At 42.0% G+C, this 19,613-nt stretch overlaps 2 protein-coding genes across 6 annotated transcripts in view; both read left to right on the forward strand.

Moving 5' to 3' along the window:
* Positions 1-11,254, forward strand: part of LOC308324057 (transportin-2) — a 36,771-nt gene extending 25,517 nt beyond the window's left edge. For 2 of the 3 annotated variants that reach the window (XM_080775962.1, XM_080775963.1), the window contains exons 19-26: positions 519-617; positions 1,374-1,409; positions 3,666-3,761; positions 4,899-4,974; positions 5,200-5,299; positions 5,704-5,778; positions 6,868-7,010; positions 7,415-11,254. In XM_080775962.1, the coding sequence (XP_080632088.1) occupies positions 519-617; positions 1,374-1,409; positions 3,666-3,761; positions 4,899-4,974; positions 5,200-5,299; positions 5,704-5,778; positions 6,868-6,975 (590 nt within the window). In that variant the 3' untranslated portion in view covers positions 6,976-7,010; positions 7,415-11,254. The remainder of the gene's footprint in view (positions 1-518; positions 618-1,373; positions 1,410-3,665; positions 3,762-4,898; positions 4,975-5,199; positions 5,300-5,703; positions 5,779-6,867; positions 7,011-7,414) is intronic. The other variant, XM_080775964.1, reaches the window with a different exon arrangement.
* A 633-nt stretch (positions 11,255-11,887) lies between these two features.
* Positions 11,888-19,308, forward strand: fbxw9 (F-box and WD repeat domain containing 9). Of its 3 annotated transcripts, none has more exons than XM_080775969.1 (9): positions 11,888-12,028; positions 12,201-12,287; positions 12,704-12,828; positions 13,106-13,253; positions 14,532-15,552; positions 15,851-15,999; positions 17,118-17,321; positions 17,851-17,916; positions 18,354-19,308. In XM_080775969.1, the coding sequence occupies exons 3-9, from the start codon at positions 12,710-12,712 to the stop codon at positions 18,423-18,425; spliced, it is 1,779 nt and encodes a 592-aa protein (XP_080632095.1). In that variant the 5' UTR covers positions 11,888-12,028; positions 12,201-12,287; positions 12,704-12,709; the 3' UTR covers positions 18,426-19,308. The 3 variants fall into 3 exon arrangements, with proteins under 3 accessions (XP_080632095.1, XP_080632097.1, XP_080632096.1); XM_080775970.1 differs by having other exon boundaries at positions 11,890-11,910; XM_080775971.1 differs by lacking the exons at positions 17,851-17,916; positions 18,354-19,308 and having other exon boundaries at positions 17,123-17,274.
* The last annotated feature ends 305 nt before the right edge of the window (positions 19,309-19,613 follow it).

The raw sequence follows: 19,613 nt of genomic DNA on the forward strand, positions 1-19,613 counted from the left end.
CGGGAACCCCTTTTGGTGTTTTAAACATTATGTTACAAGCTCGTAGCGCGCCAAAAATCGTAAGTTGGCGCAAATCTTTGAATATATAAGTTTTCAGTGTCTAAATGGGTTAATATGCCCTTCCATTAGGTATGCTCCCCATCCTGTTTGCCTGCCTCCCCATCTCCATCCACATACTGTGATGAACTAACTTACGACACTTGAATCCTGAACATTCCATGTGGACTTTAGGATGAGTCTGAGTTGTGGTGGATGGGGACAGCACCTAGAGCCTCAGTAGCTAGATACAATCTTAAATTTCAGGACGGTTTTGTCTAGTTCAAAGAATAAATCAGCTATTTGGTATGATTTAGACGAGCAACGGCAATCGATGTGTCCTTTTGGTCTGCAGCACCGATCGGTAAAACATTTATTCCCAAAACAACGTTCTGATCCAGATCGGCAGATGAATTTGTTTAGCATTCATATGTGTTAACATTAATGTTTGTGTGACCCTGTATGCTCTCTTGTCTCTGTAGCTGAGTTCATGCCTATCCTGGGACTGAACTTGAACCCAGAGTTTATCTCGGTGTGCAACAACGCCACCTGGGCCATCGGCGAGATCTCCATGCAGATGGGTGAGAAAGCTGGCGTCTCTCTTGTAATTTCCCCTGATGATGTAGCATCTCTAACGTCATTTCTTTGCTCTTTTGTTCTGTGTCCAGTAACTGGTTTGCTCTCACTTGTGTGTGTGATACCGTATCTTAGTGACCATTCTTCCATTAACCTTGATCTAATGACTTGAAGAAACATTGACCCCTCTACATAGCTTTTGTAGACTAGAATAGTAGAAGACCTTTCTGTGTGTGTGTGTGTGTGTGTGTGTGTGTGGGGGTGGACCTTTCTTGTCCTGTTTCTTGCGCTTGAAACGTAACTAGTACTTGGAATTTGGCATTGCATTTGTGTGTGCCTCTGGATCATTGATTGAGTAGGACACTAGAACAGCATGCTTGTGCAGTGTGCCGGGACGTTGCCCGTGCGTTGAATGTAGATTTTAGATGGTGCCTTGGATAAAGTGGAGCATGAATCTTCCACTCTAACTTAATTGCTCGTGTGAGTCCCGTTGTGCAGCTATGGAGTGTTTTTTGCGTGAGTGTGGTCAGGCCAGCACTGCATTCCTCCCTGATCAGCCCTAGTGACTATGTGTGTGATATCAGCCCTAGTGACTGTATGTGTGTGATATCAGCCCTAGTGACTATGTGTGTGATATCAGCCCTAGTGACTGTATGTGTGTGATATCAGCCCTAGTGACTGTATGTGTGTGATATCAGCCCTAGTGACTGTATGTGTGTGATATCAGCCCTAGTGACTGTATGTGTGTGATATCCCCACAGGCAGAGGTGACAAGCAGGAAACGGGGAATGATGCAGGTGAGCTTAGGTAGTCCAATAGCCCAGCCAATCAACGCTTTCAGAATAAAAGGCAGTAGAAATCCAGGACGGTAGACGATGATTAACTCTTGTATTTGATAGATTTGTTTGATCTGTTCCTTTAGAAGTGTTTTGACTCTTCTCCCTGCTGTAAAAACCTGATTTTAAATTAGAACGTAGAATATTCAAACCAGAATGTTTCTTGGCATGGTTGTATAGAGATACTGACGATACTGATTTTTCAATTCCGATCCGATATATTAATTTTGAAATTTCCCGATATCCGATATTTGCCGATCCGATATTTGCTGTAGGCTACATAGCAAAATAGAAAAACTTTCAATAAGCCATTTATTAATTGTACAAATGCCTTACATTTAAATTCAAAGAGGGGATGGTTATGGTTAAGTGTTTAACCTGTAAGAATAAGAAGTCTTTAACCTGTAAACCTTAAGGAAATGGCAACCTGTTAATTAATACTATGGTTTATTATTATTATGTGCAAAGGTACATTTTTACCCCTAAAGTGATGCCTGCATGTAACCTGTTAATTAATACTATGGTTTATTAATAATAATAATAGTAATTATTATTGCTATTATACACGTGGTACCTTTTTACCCCTAATGTGATGCCTGGAATCAGCTGCGCTATCATGTGACAAAAGCCTTGAGCCTTACCGACAGAACCAGAAAAAATACCTCAGGACGTTTGTTATGGTGCTGGTGTTGCTACTTTAGTTTGCAAACTCTGTCTTTGTCTTAAGAATTGCACTAAACTTACAATCTGAATCAGTGTTTGAGCTTCTGACAACAATGTCATGGTTTGATAACTGAGCCAATTATATAAAGACGGATTTAACTGCGACGACGACGCGCGCTTATTCTTCATCATCATCATCGTCACAGCAGCATTTTTTTTCAATGGCAATTATAAAGTTACAAATATTTAATCACACGCTAAACAGCACGTGTGTGCAGTTAATATATAGCAGAAGAATGGATTACAAGAGCAATCTCATCAACAACAATGTCAGAACGCAGCTCCACACAACTGAACTGCGCATGCAGTGACTTGACTGATCCGTGCGACGACGGGTAAACTTTATAGTACTTTTAATACTGTTAAGTCTAAGTGATTCCATTCTATATTGCACCTTAGTGGGGCTTTTTTCTATAAACTGTTTGCAGTCTGTACATACTGGAGGTTGGATTCGCTCACTGCACTGTCTGTGCAGGACGGACTGTAGTAAACATTAAACATGTGTCCCCCTCCTGTATCGGAGCGTGTATCGGTGGCGTCAAATCCGATCTCCGATACATTAATTAAGCTGGATCGGAGGCCGATCCCGATATAATATCGGATCGGTTGCATCTCTAGTTGTATATGGGACCGTCACCCACATGATGCCAAAGGATTATGAATGATGTGCTGTGTCATTTACTTTTTTTTATTTTATTAATCGAATTGTCCTCTGGATATGATGAAACACTCAGCCGATTGAATCAAAATGATATCTTTTGTTCTGGATTTCTGATCCAGATCTACAGTTTAATCTGTTAAATGTCCATATGTGTCGTGTGTTAAATTAGAACGTAGAAGGCTAGTTTTACTGTTGAAGAAAATTAATTGTGCAATACTAGATGGAATTATGCTGTTGATATTGTATCTTTTGGAAGTATTGGTGACAACTCTGGGGGAAAATACAGATATCAGGAGGTACTTCTTAAACCTGTCAGTTTCCATGTGAAGCACTACCATGTGGCTATTATGCATACAATTACAAACTGCATGGGAAAAAAATATTATTGGTTGATTCTTTGGAGATAAAAGTCAAACTTTTCCAGAGTGGGATTCCTGATCACGATGGGGATAATGGCATCTGGGTAGGTAATGTTCCTTCCCACCACCATGGAAAGTCCACTGTGCCTCTGGTTCCAACAAAACAATTGTGCGTTTTTATTGCTGATCTGCATGATGACAAACCCAACTCATTGATTTACAATGGTACATTTTGATCCTCTATGTTATGATCCAGTCAGCATTGGGGGGAGGGGGGCATCATGGACATCACTGCACTAGTGAATCCTATTGGTGGTTTAAGGTGCCTGTTCAGCAGGGAGTGGATTTTGGTGAAACTACCTACTGTCAGGTTAAATCATAATGGCATTTCAAAAGGTGCTGAGTGCTCTGGTTGGACAAAGGGTGCTCCCAGGTGTTTGACATTGTGTTGTGTCTTGCCGGTGTGTTTTCCAGGTGCAGAGATGCAGCCCTACGTGGGCTTGGTTCTGCCACCCCTGGTGGAGATCATCAACAGGCCCAACACCCCAAAGACCCTGTTGGAGAACACGGGTAAACATGCATGCACTACGTCTTTTACTAGTAATGATGATATACTCCATGGATATTCAAACCAGAATGTTTCTTGGCATGGGTGTATATGGGACCGTCACCCACATGGTACCAAAGGATGATGAATGATGTGTCCGTGTCATTTACTTTTTATTTTTTATTAATCGAATTGTCAACTGGATATGATGAAACACTCAGCCGATTGAATCAAAATGATATCTTTTGTTCTGGATTTCTGATCCAGATCTACAGTTTAATCTGTTAAATGTCCATGTGTGTCGTGTGTACTGTATGTTAAAGGTATCCTGAGTGTGGTGTTCTGAGTTGTTCTCTCTTGTCCCTGTAGCTGAGATCAGGCCCATTCTGGGACTCAACATGTGTAGCATAGCATGCCTTGTAGCTGCCCCTGCTACAAAACTAAATCCAACGAACTCCCTAAACTAGGGAATAAGAAAAAGAAAAAAAACTGATTAACTAAGAATGTTTTGTAGGGAAAGAAAAAACAAACTAATAAACTAAACTAAATCATTGTCTACAACAAAACAGGCGATTCACCCTTCGTGCTATAATTATACGTTGTATACAGAAAGAAAAGATTGCATCAGGAGGTAAAGGATTATGTATACTGCAGACCCATTTATGACAGCAGCACAGCAAAGCCCAGTCTCTGGGATTCCTCTTCCTGTGGTCTGCGCCGCGGATGCAGTCTTTTTGGGCCGGGTTCCACTGTACTTGAGGACGGGAGGGAGGAGGGCGTGGGCAATGGTAGTGGCTGGCTTTGGTGCCTAGCTGACTTCGAATTGGTGAGGACCAGGGCATCTGTTTGTTTAATTAAAGCAGACTCGGAGCATTGTGATGGCCCTCCCTGTTACTTCTACCCAGAAAGACTGCAAAACTGTGCACATCTGTCTCTTAAAAACTGGCTCTGGCTAGCATAGTTTTCAGAAGATTTGAGTTGTGCCCTTTTCTTTTCAACGATTTATGATTTAAAAATACATAAATAAATTGAGGGGGTTTATTTGAGAGATGTGTCATCCCTTTTTTAAGGTAAATGTTCTGGTACTTTAATATTCAAAGAACTACAGCCAGACCAACTGTACCTAACCATATCTATCTGACCTGTCTCCATGTGTGTAGCCATTACGATTGGCAGGCTGGGTTACGTCTGTCCCCAGGAGGTGGCGCCACAGCTGCAGCAGTTCATCAGACCATGGTGAGTCACAATTAATGGTTAAAGTTCCATCTAGTGTTTTTACATATTGCTGATCTGGATATGATGACAAACTCAGCCGATTGAATCAAAATGATATCTTTTGTTCTGGATTTCTGATCCAGAAACCTTATGGTTTTGAATGTATTTTAGGTTTGGTTTCTTTAGTTTATGTTTTTGAACGACAATGGTTAAAACGAAACATTTGTTGTAACCACTCGTGCCCAGGTGCACGTCACTGAGGAATATCCGGGATAACGAGGAGAAGGATTCGGCGTTCCGAGGCATCTGCATGATGATCGGGGTCAACCCTGGAGGAGTGGTGCAGGTGGGTGTGTTGTTTTGGTTATTGGTTTACGGAGAACATAAACTTGATGCACGGTGATGTGGAAATGGATGTGACCCCTCTTTCAAAACCATTTATCTTTATATATATATATATATATATATATATATATATATATATATATATATATATTGGTTAAAGAAATGTAAGTATGTCAAACCGTTGAATTGAAAGAGCATGCACCCCAGACACATCACTGTAACATAAGTTTATTTTTCTGTCTCAATATTCATCCACTGTATGATGAAACTTAAACAAGACACTCGAAATCTGAAGAAATCATGTATGGAATTTTTACAGTCTGACATCAGTGGATTAGGAGAAGCAGAAGGTCACCAACTAAATGTATAAAAGTGCTAACATGAACTATTCATGTGTTTGTCCAGGATTTCATCTTTTTCTGCGATGCGGTGGCTTCCTGGGTGAACCCCAAGGACGACCTGAGAGACATGTTTTATAAAGTGAGTATGAGCCAAAGACCATTCCATTTATCCTAAAAGGCAAAGCGTGGTGTATTCTTTATTTATTTTTAACCTCTTCACGCATGCAAGCTTTAATGAGCTCATATCGGACTCGGATTTGATCATTTAATACTTTGAATGTTTGCCCTAATTGAATACAACAAATCTTGGTGTTTAGGCCCTAGGTTTTGTTATCCCAACGCAAAATGGGACAAGATGTACAGTAACACTTATGCACACTGCATCTGTGCTTTTCTGTCGTTTTTCCCGAAAAGCGTGTCCAGTCTATGAATGATGTGTCCGTGTCATTTACTTTTTTTTTAATTAATCGAATTGTCATCTGGATATGATGAAACACTCAGCCGATTGAATCAAAATGATATCTTTTGTTCTGGATTTCTGATCCTGATCTACAGTTTAATCTGTTAAATGTCCATGTGTGTCGTGTGTACTGTATGTTAAAGGTATCCTGAGTGTGGTGTTCTCTCTTGTCCCTGTAGCTGAGATCAGGCCCATTCTGGGACTCAACATGTGTAGCATAGCATGCCTTGTAGCTGCCCCTGCTACAAAACTAAATCCAACCAAACTCCCTAAACTAAATGAGGACTCACTACTAAAACAATCGTTGTCTACAACAAATACCTTTTTAGAATACCATATTTACCAATGACACAATCCCAATTTTTGTGCTCCCAACATTTTGTGTACAGCTGGAATCAATTTAAATTATTCTAGTGTGGTAAATAATGTCCTTCCATCAGGGATGCTCCCCATCTTATTCTCCTGCCTCCCCATCTCTAGCCACACGCTGTTGATTCGCTTATTTAAGACACTCGAATCCTGAACATTCCATGTGGAACTTGGTTGAATCTGAGACAGGTGGTGGATGGGGGGGACAGCAGAGACTGGTCTTGGCAGCACCTTGAGCCTCTCTGTAGTAAGAAACAATCTGCCCTTCACTTAAAGACGGTTCGATTGAGCTAGTTGGATGCCAGAATGAGAATAAATCCTATAAATTCAATGCATTTCAAAACCTAACACTTAAGCTATTAGGTTTTCCTGATGTGTGTTTGTGTGGTCTCTCTTTAGATCCTGCATGGTTTTAAGGACCAGGTGGGCGAGGAGAACTGGCAGCAGTTCTCAGAGCAGTTCCCCCCTTTGCTGAAGGAGCGTCTGTCGGCCTGCTATGGCGTCTAGCCCACCCTGGTCCACACGGGACACAGGCCTGTTAGGTAGGACCACCCAACATCAGTCGCTCCTAAAATAACATGGCCTGCTATGTGTCTTTGTCTGGATATGATGAAAAACCCAGCTCATTGATAAAACGATGATACATTTTGTTCCTATTATATTCTGATCCAGAACCTATTCTAGCCTGTCTTACATGGACTTTACTCCTTCCTGACTCTGGGACTTTTTTTTATAGCACAGCTGTGTTGTACCACAGAAATGACGTGTTTAGCGAAAAGAAGAGAAACCAAACATTGAGCCTACTCAGACCTACCTAGTGTGGTACAGCTTACTAACGCCATACCACACTACCAGTGTTGACCTTACATTTTATTGAACAATTCCAGTAGCTCAGCATAGACCAACAGACCTCTGACCTGCTGTTTGTTTTTTGTTTCTTCCGTAGGTTCATCTAGGGGAGGGTTACTGGGGGAACTCATCCATCTGTGTAAATGCACTGCCCTGACCGCAGGGGGGGACACCCGGGACAGCGAGCAACGCGACTGGCTTTGACCCTCCGCTACGGACGGCCCCCTTTTCCCGTGCGCCCTGTGTGTTTCTGTGAGGGTGGGTGGGAAGGAGGGTGGTGGGTGTGGGAGGGTAAACCGGGGATTTACACATACCTCTTGGGTCAAACGCCCAGTGAAATCCGACACACTCAAAAAGACTTGCCGACTACGCGGCAGGGATCCCAGAAAGGGTAGGGAGGGCGGGTGGTATAGGCAGAAGCATCGCCTTCTGCAGATAGGTACATATACAATGGAATTATCTGACGCAGCCTTGAGGGCCACAGTTAAAAATGCCACAATGCACATAAATATGTTGACCGGCACACATAGACATATTAAAGATGGGCTGCCCTGCCTGAGAGGTTGATGCACAGGCACACATCCATATACAATAGGCATTGGTAATCCATGTCGGGCTGTGGGTGGGACAGATGTAGCGCTAAAATTGCTAGCCACCTAAAGGCTAGCCAGTGGTAAAACTAAATGAAAAATAAAAAAAGCATGAGATGCTTTTAGTACATAAATAATGCGGGAGCTGTACAAGAGTAATTTGCACCTTTTACGCAAACTACACACACCATTCATAGACAGTACATAGATGTAGGTCTTATTCTATCAAGGTGTTACTTTAACCAAATTTTTGTTCTTTCCTCTTCCCTTGGTTGCTGAATTTTATTTTTTCTTTCTGTTGATCCATATTTCTCATCTCTTTAGGGGAAAAAAATTACACATTGGGTCTGTTCTCTAGGTTTTCACCACATCAGTGCATACCCCCTTCCGTGAGTCAAGACCGTATAGTGCTAAATCTGTCATTTATCGTTTTACTAGCTGTGATAAGGGAATGAGAGACAGTTGTTGCATGGCAAATTATTACCTCTTGTTGAGTGACGCATGTTAGACTGAAATATGTCCGTCTTGTTGAGCATTTACACAATGTTTTCTCATTTGGCTTCATCAATAGAACAGGGTTGCCATAGTTTGAAGGTGGCAGACATAAATGCTCTTTCGCCCTCCCGCTCAAACCCCTCTTGTCCCCATAGGTAATGGAGGTTGTGCGTTGTATTGTTGAGAATCCACCTTAGGTAGATAACAGGGTTCAGCTTCCTCTCTGGCTGTTATGAGAATCACTGCAACAGTTCTAATACTGTAGAAAAGACGAGAATCCGTTTGCTGCTACTGCTTCTTTGTTTTTAGACTATATACAAAACGGGCTTTAAAGAGAGCGATAAGGCATCGGTAAGATCTTAAAAGTTAAGTGAGTTGGTTCTTATCGATATAAATGCACTTTTTCTTTTTGTAAGAAATTTAGAATCTCACTCTTAATGATACTCAGTAATAATATTACCAATGTTAAGGTATAGATTTTTTTTCCTTCTCTCCAATAAGTGATTTTAGGACTGTAAACGGCTTGCTACAGTAAGCAAACAATGTAATGAAGATAATTGTTAATCAATGGTGAAATGAGCAGGTAAGATTAAGACCTCTGCATAGGATTAGCTTTAAGGTAGCTCCTCCTAAAGTGGATTGTATAGGTATCATGGGGAGGGAGGTGGGAGGTGGGGTGGACATCTTAATTACAGTATTTGGGATCCATATCCTAGTGTTCCTGCCAGTCCATATCTGTGTTAGAGGATGTTTTTTTCCCCCCTCATGTGAGCTTTTTGTAGAATAAGGCTATGAGTTACACTCGATTCCGGCCATCGAGACCCATTCTTTGGCGGTCGTGAACAATGTTGCATGCTTTTGGATGTTTGCTTTTTTTATTTTATTTTTTTATTAGACTATCATAAAACAGATCCCCCTCTTGAGGGTCTGCCTTTAAGAGCTTTGTCGATGGCAATGCAACTTTTGCTGCTCAAATGGCAGCTGTGCGATTCCAGCTAAAGATCAAACATGGTGACAGTCGTTGCCATTTGCCATATACACACCCGTTGATACTGTGTAGGATATGCCTGGGAATATACGACTTCTTTATCCGAATAATTTTCTTCTACCCTGACATTGGTTAGCGTATGTGAGGGGAGCGGTTGTCTGTATCCAGCTGTATCTTCTTGTCATTGTCCATAGTGGACTATTCTGTTGGATTGAATGTGTGACTGTGTATGTATGTGTTTACTCGTCTTTATTTTACTATAAGGGTGTGTATGCAGGAGTGCCGCTTAAGCCTGATTTATGCTTTGTGTTGCACAATGTAAATGGATTCACAAGCTCATGTGTCTGATCAATGTGACACATGGTGTGCTTGTAGATCTATTTCCCATGCGTGACACACGCAATCAAGTGTAAATCAGCCATTATACTTTATCTTTGCACCAGCTCTCACCCGACCGATGTGATGTCGTAGGCAGAGCCTGCATCATGCTTGAGATAAGAGGCCACGTGGAGAATCAGCATTTACATGCCAGTTACCATCTCAGTTTGTGATTGTCAGAATATACAGTAGGTCGCTCAGAGCTACTTTTAAAATATAGGCATTCAATACTAATAAAGAAAATGCATTTTCTTATTGTCGGGAAGAGCGTTTTTGGACACCAGCTCATATCTATGAATATAGTTCCTAGGTAGGTGTAGTTTATTTCATTTTATCCATGCTACATGGAATGTAATATTTTGGACTAACACTTTTGTAAGCCGCAGCACCCCAAAGGGTGAACACTAATGGTATATTCCTATAAGGGTTAACTGGTAGGCAAGCGTTGATCGGTAGGTGGCCTCTCTCAGGTCGTTGGAACAGATGTGCACAGAGAACTGACTTAACCACATGAACCCTTGCATCCATGTTCCCAGTCAGCGGAAGTAACCAATCTACAAGCTTGTAGAGGGCCTAGCATTACGTAGTCCTATAGGAGGGACTTGCTACAGGACAGTCAAATATAGAAATACTAAATCGAGCAGGGAGATTCTCTTGGACTTTTAATTCAGATGTGCTGGCATTTAAACACTTTTTAACAGGAGAAAAACACTCCGTCATCTCCCCTTAGAACATCTGGCATGAGAAAAGGGAAACAATGAGGAATCTTAAATTATCAGCTGGGGCAATCATCTCAAGTTGTGACAAAAGGCTTCACCAAGCAATGACATTCAACTGTTTGTGCCCTGGGGACTCTGGCCAGCCAAGTATATAGGGTTTTAAGTGGTTAAACTCAGTCATTGCATGGCGCTCTAGTGTGACACTGGTCTTAACACCATAAAAGGGTGAAAAGTTTAGACTTTGTCACCCTTTGCAATGTAGCGATATGCTAATTTCAATGTACAAGCGAAATCTCATTCTCAAATGTAAGTTTTCCACAGGTTGAGTTTTTTTTCTTTATTTTTTTTAATCTTATGGCTCAGATGTTTATTTTGTTTATTTAATTTGTTTTTTTATTTATTTTTGTTAATTGAGATTTTTGATTATTTTTTTGTGCCCAAATGCACAAATGTTTTAGACTTTAAAAGTTTTTTTTTCTGCAATGTTCTTTTTATTTAAAGAATTTGTTTTCGTTGTTTTATAGCGGACCATTTTGATTTTGTCAAGGTTAAGTAGTAGGACATGAGTGGGAGAGACAGAGCTTGGTGCATACCTTAGGGAAGAATGTAAAAAAAATACTCATCCATCATTATGTTCAATCTGAATCAATGGATTTGATGTAGTACCGGTATTTCTTTTTTCCCCCTCAACTGTGGTGCAGGTGGGATGGTTTCTATTTTACTTTTGTGAATGGGAAAATAAAAGGTTTTCTATCAAGCTGGGAATATGTGGATGCGAGTGTCTTATTTGTTTGAATGGAAATAAATAATTACATGATTCATCACCTGGGGGGCAGGTGTTGCCCTCCCCAGTGGATGGAATTGGATGGATGCTAGGATTGGACCTCAAAAGCAGGGACAACCTTTTATGCCAGGCAAATTCTAATTGTTTTACTAACTACTGTGAACTCTGAACTGAATGTGTGTTAAATGATTTGAACAATAACTTTGGCTGGCAAAGGCTGCTGCTGCCTGCCGACAACACTAACTGTATGAACAAAAGAAGACTGAATATTCTGCATCCTCAGTTTCATCTACTGTAAATACATTTAATTTAACATATCTACTTATCCAGACTAGTTTGCTGCTTGGCAGAAACGGAAATTCAAACAATATAATTTAAGGTATTTAAAAATATGCTCGCATGAATGGAAATTATTTGTAGGTACTATGAAGGGGATGAAGTTGCCAGGATATACTTAACTTTGTTTTTGCAAGTGAACAGGACAGCAGTGGACACCCAAAATCGTTTGCTCTGGTAGTGGTAAACCATTGTAATCCAGTAGATGGCGGTGATGCCACATTCTGGATTATGGTTTTATGCAGTCTCGTGGTGACGAATTCCTCATGCGCCGGAACCAGTGTTTTGAATTTTTGTAGTTCGGTATGTAAAACATTTCTTCCTAATAGGCATACAGTAATATAATAGTCTAATAGTTTTTTGTGTGTGGAAAGTACTACATTTATGGCAGCGAGAGTCGTGCCTGCTCTCCTATCAGCAGGTAACTGAGCAAACAAACATTTGACTCTGTACAACAGTTCCAACCGGCCGGCGGTCTGTTTGGAACTGAACTGACTGAACCCGATCAATGCTGGACTTGTCTTGATTCTTGAACATGTATTACTATACAGTACACTTAATAAGTTAACTTGATTATGAAATGTCTATTCTAGCTGAATATTCTCTTCTGAACATAAACATCGGAAATTACTCTCAAATGAACTGACAGACAGCCAACACCGCCGACAAGGGACACTTGGGTAAGTTGCTATGTAGCCCCTCTCGGAACCCTCCATAAAGCTTTTATGAAATTGGATTGGATTTCGCTGTCAGAAACTTCAGTACCATTTGGGTTCTGCTTGTGGTGCTATTTGCTATGCTGGTTGGTACTGAAGTGCTTTTTCGTCTTGACATTAACATGTGACATTGCTAAGCCATGGTCGGAGCTAGCCCAAGATTTAGACACCTGTAGATTTATTGATTCTGACATTCTCGTAGATTGAAAATGTCAATCGATAAATACACATCTACTAGAGTCTAAATCTTAGGCTAGGTCGAAGCTACCAGTTGTACATGTGTAAACATTTTAGAATCTTTCACTTTCAGTCACGTGTTCAGTGGGAAATATCACTATATAACTGTATGGAATGGTTTTGTTTTTTTATTATGAGTGAAGCTGGTGATGTCTGAGGACCAGGTGGGTGTGAACTGCGAGCATGCAGAGGGAGGAGCCAACGAGGGGGTTCGTGATGACATTAGTGATGACCTCAGAGCTGAGTCTGACCAGGCTGACCTACATGGGTAAAGTAATTTGACTCATTTCAGCTGCTTCTGGTCTGACGAAGCCTTGACAAGCTACGCGTTTATAGTTCCCCAAATATCACGATTATTTCAGACATTTGCCTCGATTCCCACATTTTTCAATAATGGAAAATAGCAGATCTACAAGTTCACAACATTTTATAAGACCTGGCGTAGTTTCTCAGGGCTCTATGCTAGTGTATTTTCTGTTATTGTGGGGAAAGCTTTCATGGCAATTGAATGCCATTTTCCCTCTGCCCCCATATATTTCTTCCAGTGTTCTCTCCAGCCCTTGCCCCTCCTCTACAGAACCGAGACCCTCCACTTCTGTTGACGACAGTGGCTTGCTGTCGTTGCCATGGGAGATGGTGGCCCGCATTGCCTCACACCTCCCTGCACAGTGTGTCATCAATGTGCTGCCAAAGGTTAGTTGATGGGGACGACTTTCAATAACGACAAGCAGTGCTTTGTGACTGTTTTTTGCCAGTAGGCGTTCCTGCATAACGTCCGGGTATGATGATGTCATGCGCATACCTTTTATACAGTATTGTGTCATATAGTGATTATTTTTGTATTTAGCTAATGCAAAGCCCTCAATCCAAACGGTTGCCTCCTGGTCTGCTGTATGGAGAAGAGGGTGTTTAATCCACATGGTAGTCAGGTGGCATAAATTGTGGCCGTCTGGTAAAACCTTGTATGTCCAAAGCCGTTACTATTCAGGAAATGGCTTGTGTTTCAATGAAGTTATTATGCAGTCACAAGATCTTGTTAATACTTTTCAGTGGTTTCATTGCTATTAAAAAATAGCAGTTCTACAAGCTCACAATGCCTCGCATGATCTCATCACATGCATATAGGGCATTAATTTACAAAATATGTGATACATTGGTCTTCAGCCTTATATACATTTGATTGGGAATTGACAAGGTTATAAAAGCAGAAGGACCAGGTTCTCACGGAGAATAGAAAAAAGGTTTTACAAAAGTGTCAGTTCTGCACCTGGATCTAGTGGGATACAAAACAGAAGATCCTAGCTGCAGTGCCTGATGAAGACCTGATGGTTGAAACATCAAACAGCATTTTAATTAATAAAGCCCTTTCTCCTCTTTTAAATGTATGAGTGCCCGGATCTACTGTTTTATCCCACATTTCTTTCCATGACTCAAGGTTATGGTGAGGTTTTGGCTCATATGACTTGACAGCTAAGAAACGGGCTCCTTTGACCAACAAACTCAAAATAATTAGAATACTTCCATGACGTAAAGGCTGACCTCTCTGCCATCTCTGAATGTCTGCCATGTCGCTAGTTGAATGGGCTTAACATTGTGCACTGACACTGACACACCCATCTGGAACTTCAATGGAGTCAAGAAGTAGGACATTAAAAGAAAGACAGAATGTGTGAGATAGTTTATTTTTCATTTGTGGCAACAAAACAGGGAAATGTTTAAAGTGACAGTAAGTAATGCAATTCATTTGAAAACATAACTACAGTAAGTAGCTGATAAGTGATAAATTAATTGTTTTGTTACTCATTACACTAAAAAGTAACCTGACTACACTCTAGTCTACTATAGTCTATATCCCTAACACTGGTCATAAACAACCTCACTCCAAATAATGTCTTATTAGCCTTGTGTAGAACAAGGAGATTACTAATATTGCTCTAGATAGAATGATGCTGTCTCTCTTACTATGTTCAGGTGTGCCATGCATTGGGAAATGTTGGCAAAGATGGTATAGCCTGGCAGCTCCGTGCACGCAGGCTAACAGGCTCCCGGGCTGCCTTCCCTGTGGGTCCAAAGGAAGACTTTGACTGGCCCGCTGCCTGCCTGGAGATGGAGGAGCTGATAAACTGCTGGGCGGGCCAAGCTGACTGGGTGGCCAAGCAGACCCTGGAGGATGAGAGTGAGAGGGGGAGAGAAAGCCATGAGCTAAGGCCAGGGGAGGGTGGACGACCTGGAGCTGCGGCGCAAGGGAATGGAAGAGCAGATGATGAAGAGGGGGTGGGGGTGGCTGCGCAAGAGGTAGCTTTTGGTGTTCACGAAGTACTGGAGGTGGCGTTGGAAGGTGAAGGAGACATGCAGCCGGAGAGAGGTGGGGAGCCACTGGCAAGGGTGAGGGTGGAGGAGGCTGCAGCCGGCCTGATGGGGGAAGAAAGGCGTGAGAGAACGCCGCGAGGCGCTGGTGAGGGAGCATTGGATGGAGCTGATGGCCAGGAGCACCTGGCAGACCTGCGGAATCAGGGTGATGGTGATGAAGGAGGAGAGGTAGATATGGAGGTGGAGCAAGGGGAGCCTCCCAGATCCCCAAGCCCACCCCCGGCGGCCTTGGAGCGCATCTCCCTGCCCTCGGCCCACATCGGGCATGTTAACTCTGTGCTGCTGTTGGGGGGTCAGGGGGCGGTGTGCGCCTCGGCTTCGCGGGACAGAAACGTGAACCTATGGGACCTACGAGCGGGCTCCCGCGGCACACTGCTCAGCACGCTGGTGGGGCAGGGTCTCTACACCAGCCACCAGGGCTGGGTGTGGTGCCTTGCGTCCAGTGGCCCGCTGCTGGCCTCGGGGAGCTTCGACAGCACAGTGCGGCTGTGGGACCTGGAGGCAGGCGGAGCAGAAAATGGGATCATTAGCACCCGGGCCGCTGTGCTCTGCCTGTCCTGTCAGCCGGACGTGCTGCTGGCCGGGTTGTATGACAAGCGGGTGAACATCTACGATGTCAGAGGTGAGACCATGTATACTTAAACAAATGAACCCTAGCGTCCCTATTTCTTCCGAGGGCAAAATGTTTTGCGAAATTAGCAGATCTATGAGCTCACAATGCGTCACAAAGCAACACGTTCTGAGCTTGTAGTTCTGCTATTTTCAGCAAAGTCATTCAGTGAGAGAGGGGGCAAAAAAAAGTACAGAGCCGACCCTGATCAACTAAGTATTAGTTTACCAAGTATAGAGGGTTTATGTGCTTAAAGTAATTTAATTCTGGACGCTACATTTTAATTTAATATCATGCATTTGTGCTGCAGCTGCTCAGCCGCTGGTGAAGAGCCTTCGTCTCCACGGTAAGGCAGTGATGTGCGTGGCTGCAGATGATCAGTACATTATCTCTGCAAGTGAAGATCACACCGTGGCCGTCTATGACCGCAGGGCAGGGAAAGTGCTGAAGAAACTCCGGGTACAGTGACATGGAATCATATATTACTGTTTGTTTAGAGTAGACTGACATGCTTCATAATTATGTTACTGCTTGTTCAGACACAGACATCATGGTTTCTTTGTACTCCATTTGAAAACGTCCCCAGTCGTTTGTTGACTAGGATTCCTGGCTGCCCTTTACTCTGAACTTGCACCTTCACAAAGACTGCATGTTTGTATGCAATGGTATAAAGTCAAAGTCGCACTATTTATCACACACGTTACCGCAGTGAAATTTGTTCTCCGCATTTGACCCATCTCGTGGAGCGGTAAGCCGCAGCCTAGGAGCGGTGAGCTGGAGCCTAGGAGCGGTGAGCTGCAGCGCTTGGGAATCATTATATTAGTTGATTTGACCCCCCAATCCAACCCATGATTGATGCTGAGTGCCAAGCAGGGAGGCATTGGGTCCCATTTTTTCAGTCTTGGTATGACCCGGCCAGGGATCGAACCACCCACAGGCGGACACACTAACCACAAGGCCACTGTCTGATTCATTTAGGCCGGGCAATTACCCGCAAATATATATTCAAATCGATATTTGGATTTGAAACCAATAATTGACATAATCTTGCTCATGTAGGTTAATTGAATAATCAAGAAGCAGATTCTTTTAATATATTTTTTAAAATGTCTTATACATTAACAGATTTCTTTTTTTTGTCAAAAGTTTTTATTAAGAACAGGTTTTAAATTGTTATATTATTGATATGATGCAGTATAAAAAAAATCCCTCTCACAATCCCTCCCACCCATACTGCTCAGTGAGATGATGAAATACTCATAGAAAACTACACAGAACAATTCTAATAGATTTTTTTAACCACATAAACCCAAATGGTGATGTACAGAAATATAGAAAATAGCTGAGGCTATTTTCATATTTTAGCTTTTTTTAAATATATTTAAAAATGTATGAACATTCTTCTCAGCATGGAAATTCAAATGATTATGACGATTATGCAAAATAACTGCGATTATATCTAAAGTAATTGTGAATGGACGATTATGTAATAGTTGTGCCAGGCCTAATGATCGCCACCCGGCCCTAACTTAACATACATAATAGACTGACTTGGAACCCCTCTGTCTCCCGTGCAGCTCAGCTCCTACCTGCTGTCCATGTGCTACAGTGACAGTGAGGTTTGGGCTGGAGACCAGAAGGGCATGCTGCACGCCTTCTCCATGCGGTCAGGGACCATCAAGGCTGTGTCCCAGTTCGACGTGGGCCACACGTCCCTGGTCACTGGAATCCACCGCTCGCCCGGCAGTCTCTACACCTGCTCCGCTGACGGAACCGTCAAGGTATTGTTAGCAGCTCACCCGTGGCCTTTTGGGTTAAAAATTCCTTAGATCTGCTATTATTGTGGCCAATGTTCCCCCACAGAATATGGATTCAAGTGCATTGTTAAAATATAAATATTGTTCATGGATCTTTGTAGATGATTGCTCAATCAATTATTTGTTCCATTCCTTTTTGTTTTTGTAAATTAAAATGTGTATGTTGTCTATGTCATACAACACATAACTGTAATCTAGTTCTTCATGGGGGCGGCGGTGGCTCAGGGGTAGAGTGCCTGGATGGGAACCGCAAGGTTGCCAGTTCGAACCCGGGCTCCCCCAGAGTTACTGTCGAAGTGTCCTTGAGCAAGACACTGAACCCCTAATTGCTCCCGATGTGCTAGTTGGTGCCTTGCATGGTTTCCGCTGCCATCGGTGTGTGAATGGGTGAATGTAATGCACAATCTATGTAAAGCGCCTTGGATAAAGGCGCTATATAAATGCACCATTTACCATTTACCATTTCATCCTCTCTTACTATTTGTCTATTTAGATACATCTCCCATGTGCGCCTCCAAGGACTCTATGCACTGTATGTCGTCACACGGCAGTCAGTGGGGTGAGTGCTGTTTTGTCTCTGATTTAATTAAAAGGCTTTGATTGATTTGAGTAATTTCAACCACCTAAGCCCTATGTGTCATTGATGACGAATAAGGCAAATGGTCTACACGTTGTTTTGTCAATATACTGTACCTACAGTATTGCACGCCTGTCCCCTCTTTTGTGAGCCTTCCCAAGGTTTCTCCCTCATTTGTTTCTGTCAAGCTTTTTTTTTCTTGGGAGATTTTCCTTGCTTAATTGAGTCGAAGGATTTGGTTTGCATTGTTAATATAGTGTTATTTCTCTACATTATAGAGTCATACCAGGGCAGCAGTTGCAGTGATCTGACTAAATGCAGCATGCATTTGTAGACACCTGTTTGTGGTCGCTCTGCATTCAATTTATTTTTCCTGTCTGTTCTCTCTCTCTCCCTCCTCCACTGTCTTGACACATCAGTTGAGCGTAGAAGCTGGCGTGTTAGCAGTAGCCCCGGGCGATAATGTGGAGGTATGGAGGGTCCGAAGTTGAAAGACCAAGACTTAAACACATCACTAAACTGATGTGTGAAGACATTACACCAGTGGGAAAAAAACAGAGGCCTGTCCTTTCCACATCGTTCCTCCAACACACATTTCATATCAGCAGTGCGGAAGGAATATTTACTAAACTATGGTCTTGCATATCAAACAATACATATTTTGGTAACACTTAAGCCCAAACCGCACCAATGCAACTGCCATTGGGTATATGATTGATTGAAAATTGTATTGCAGAATGGGTACAGTCCAAGAGCTTTGGGCTTTAGTTTTGAGCCAACATTCAAAGCTTTGATTGTGTGTGTTTGTTAAAAGAAAAGCTTTGTTTTGTTAATGTATTTTTAATTTGTCTTTATTTAAATAATATTCACACATATTGCCATAGGAATATAAATCAATCTTCATAGTGGAGCTTTTTACAACTCAGCACTTATTTGAAGACTTATACAACTCACAGTAACTTGACAATAAAAGAAAAACATTCCAGACATTTTCTCCCTGGAGAAGAGAGTCGTCATTCAGTTGAGTGTCTCCGACCTAACCCATAAAGGCCCGAGGCCGATTCTACAAAAAACTTAGGATTTAGAAGACATTTAATGTCTTCTAAATCCTAAGTTTTCTGAAAAACCTATATTTCCATGTCTTTCTCAAACATTTTCATGTCAAGGACCCCCAAAATGAAATGACCGCAGACCCGCATCTCAAAATATTTTTGTTCCATGGACCTCTAGAAGGGGGAAATTTGAGTAAAAAATGTTTGCTTCAAAATGTATGTATCACAGTCTTGCACAATACAACTGTAAAGGTTTTAACGTTTAATCAATGACTGTTCAAACTCGAACTGTTCGTTCAAATCGTTTGCTCAACATTTTGCAGTATTTCAAGAACTATAAAAACCCTGCACAACATATTTTTTTGAAACTTTGACTGTGTGTGTGTGTGTGTGTGTGTGTGTGAAGCCATTTTTACTGAATGGTGGTACAAAGTAGTAATTAACTTAATGCACTTGCCTTGGGCAGTTCATTGTTACAAAACAAACACACAGTGAAGTCCTGAATAACTACTCCACCATTCCTGAGATTAAAGGGACATATAAAAGTTACTTCAGTTAAGGAATGGGTACTTAAAATATATTTATAGCATCTGGGCCATCAGCCAAAGACTTGTAAATTATGTTTTA

Source organism: Protomyctophum bolini (assembly GCF_963924005.1).
Source record: "Protomyctophum bolini genome assembly, chromosome: 11".
Taxonomy (NCBI): domain Eukaryota; kingdom Metazoa; phylum Chordata; class Actinopteri; order Myctophiformes; family Myctophidae; genus Protomyctophum; species Protomyctophum bolini.

Coding starts and splice junctions, on each gene's coding strand:
- fbxw9 (XM_080775969.1), top strand. CDS start 12,710: ATGTCTGAGGACCAGGTGGGTGTGAACTGCGAGCATGCAGAGGGAGGA. Junction 16,000..17,117: donor AAGTGCTGAAGAAACTCCGG/GTACAGTGACAT, acceptor TCTCCCGTGCAG/CTCAGCTCCTACCTGCTGTC. Junction 17,917..18,353: donor GTCACACGGCAGTCAGTGGG/GTGAGTGCTGTT, acceptor TTGACACATCAG/TTGAGCGTAGAAGCTGGCGT.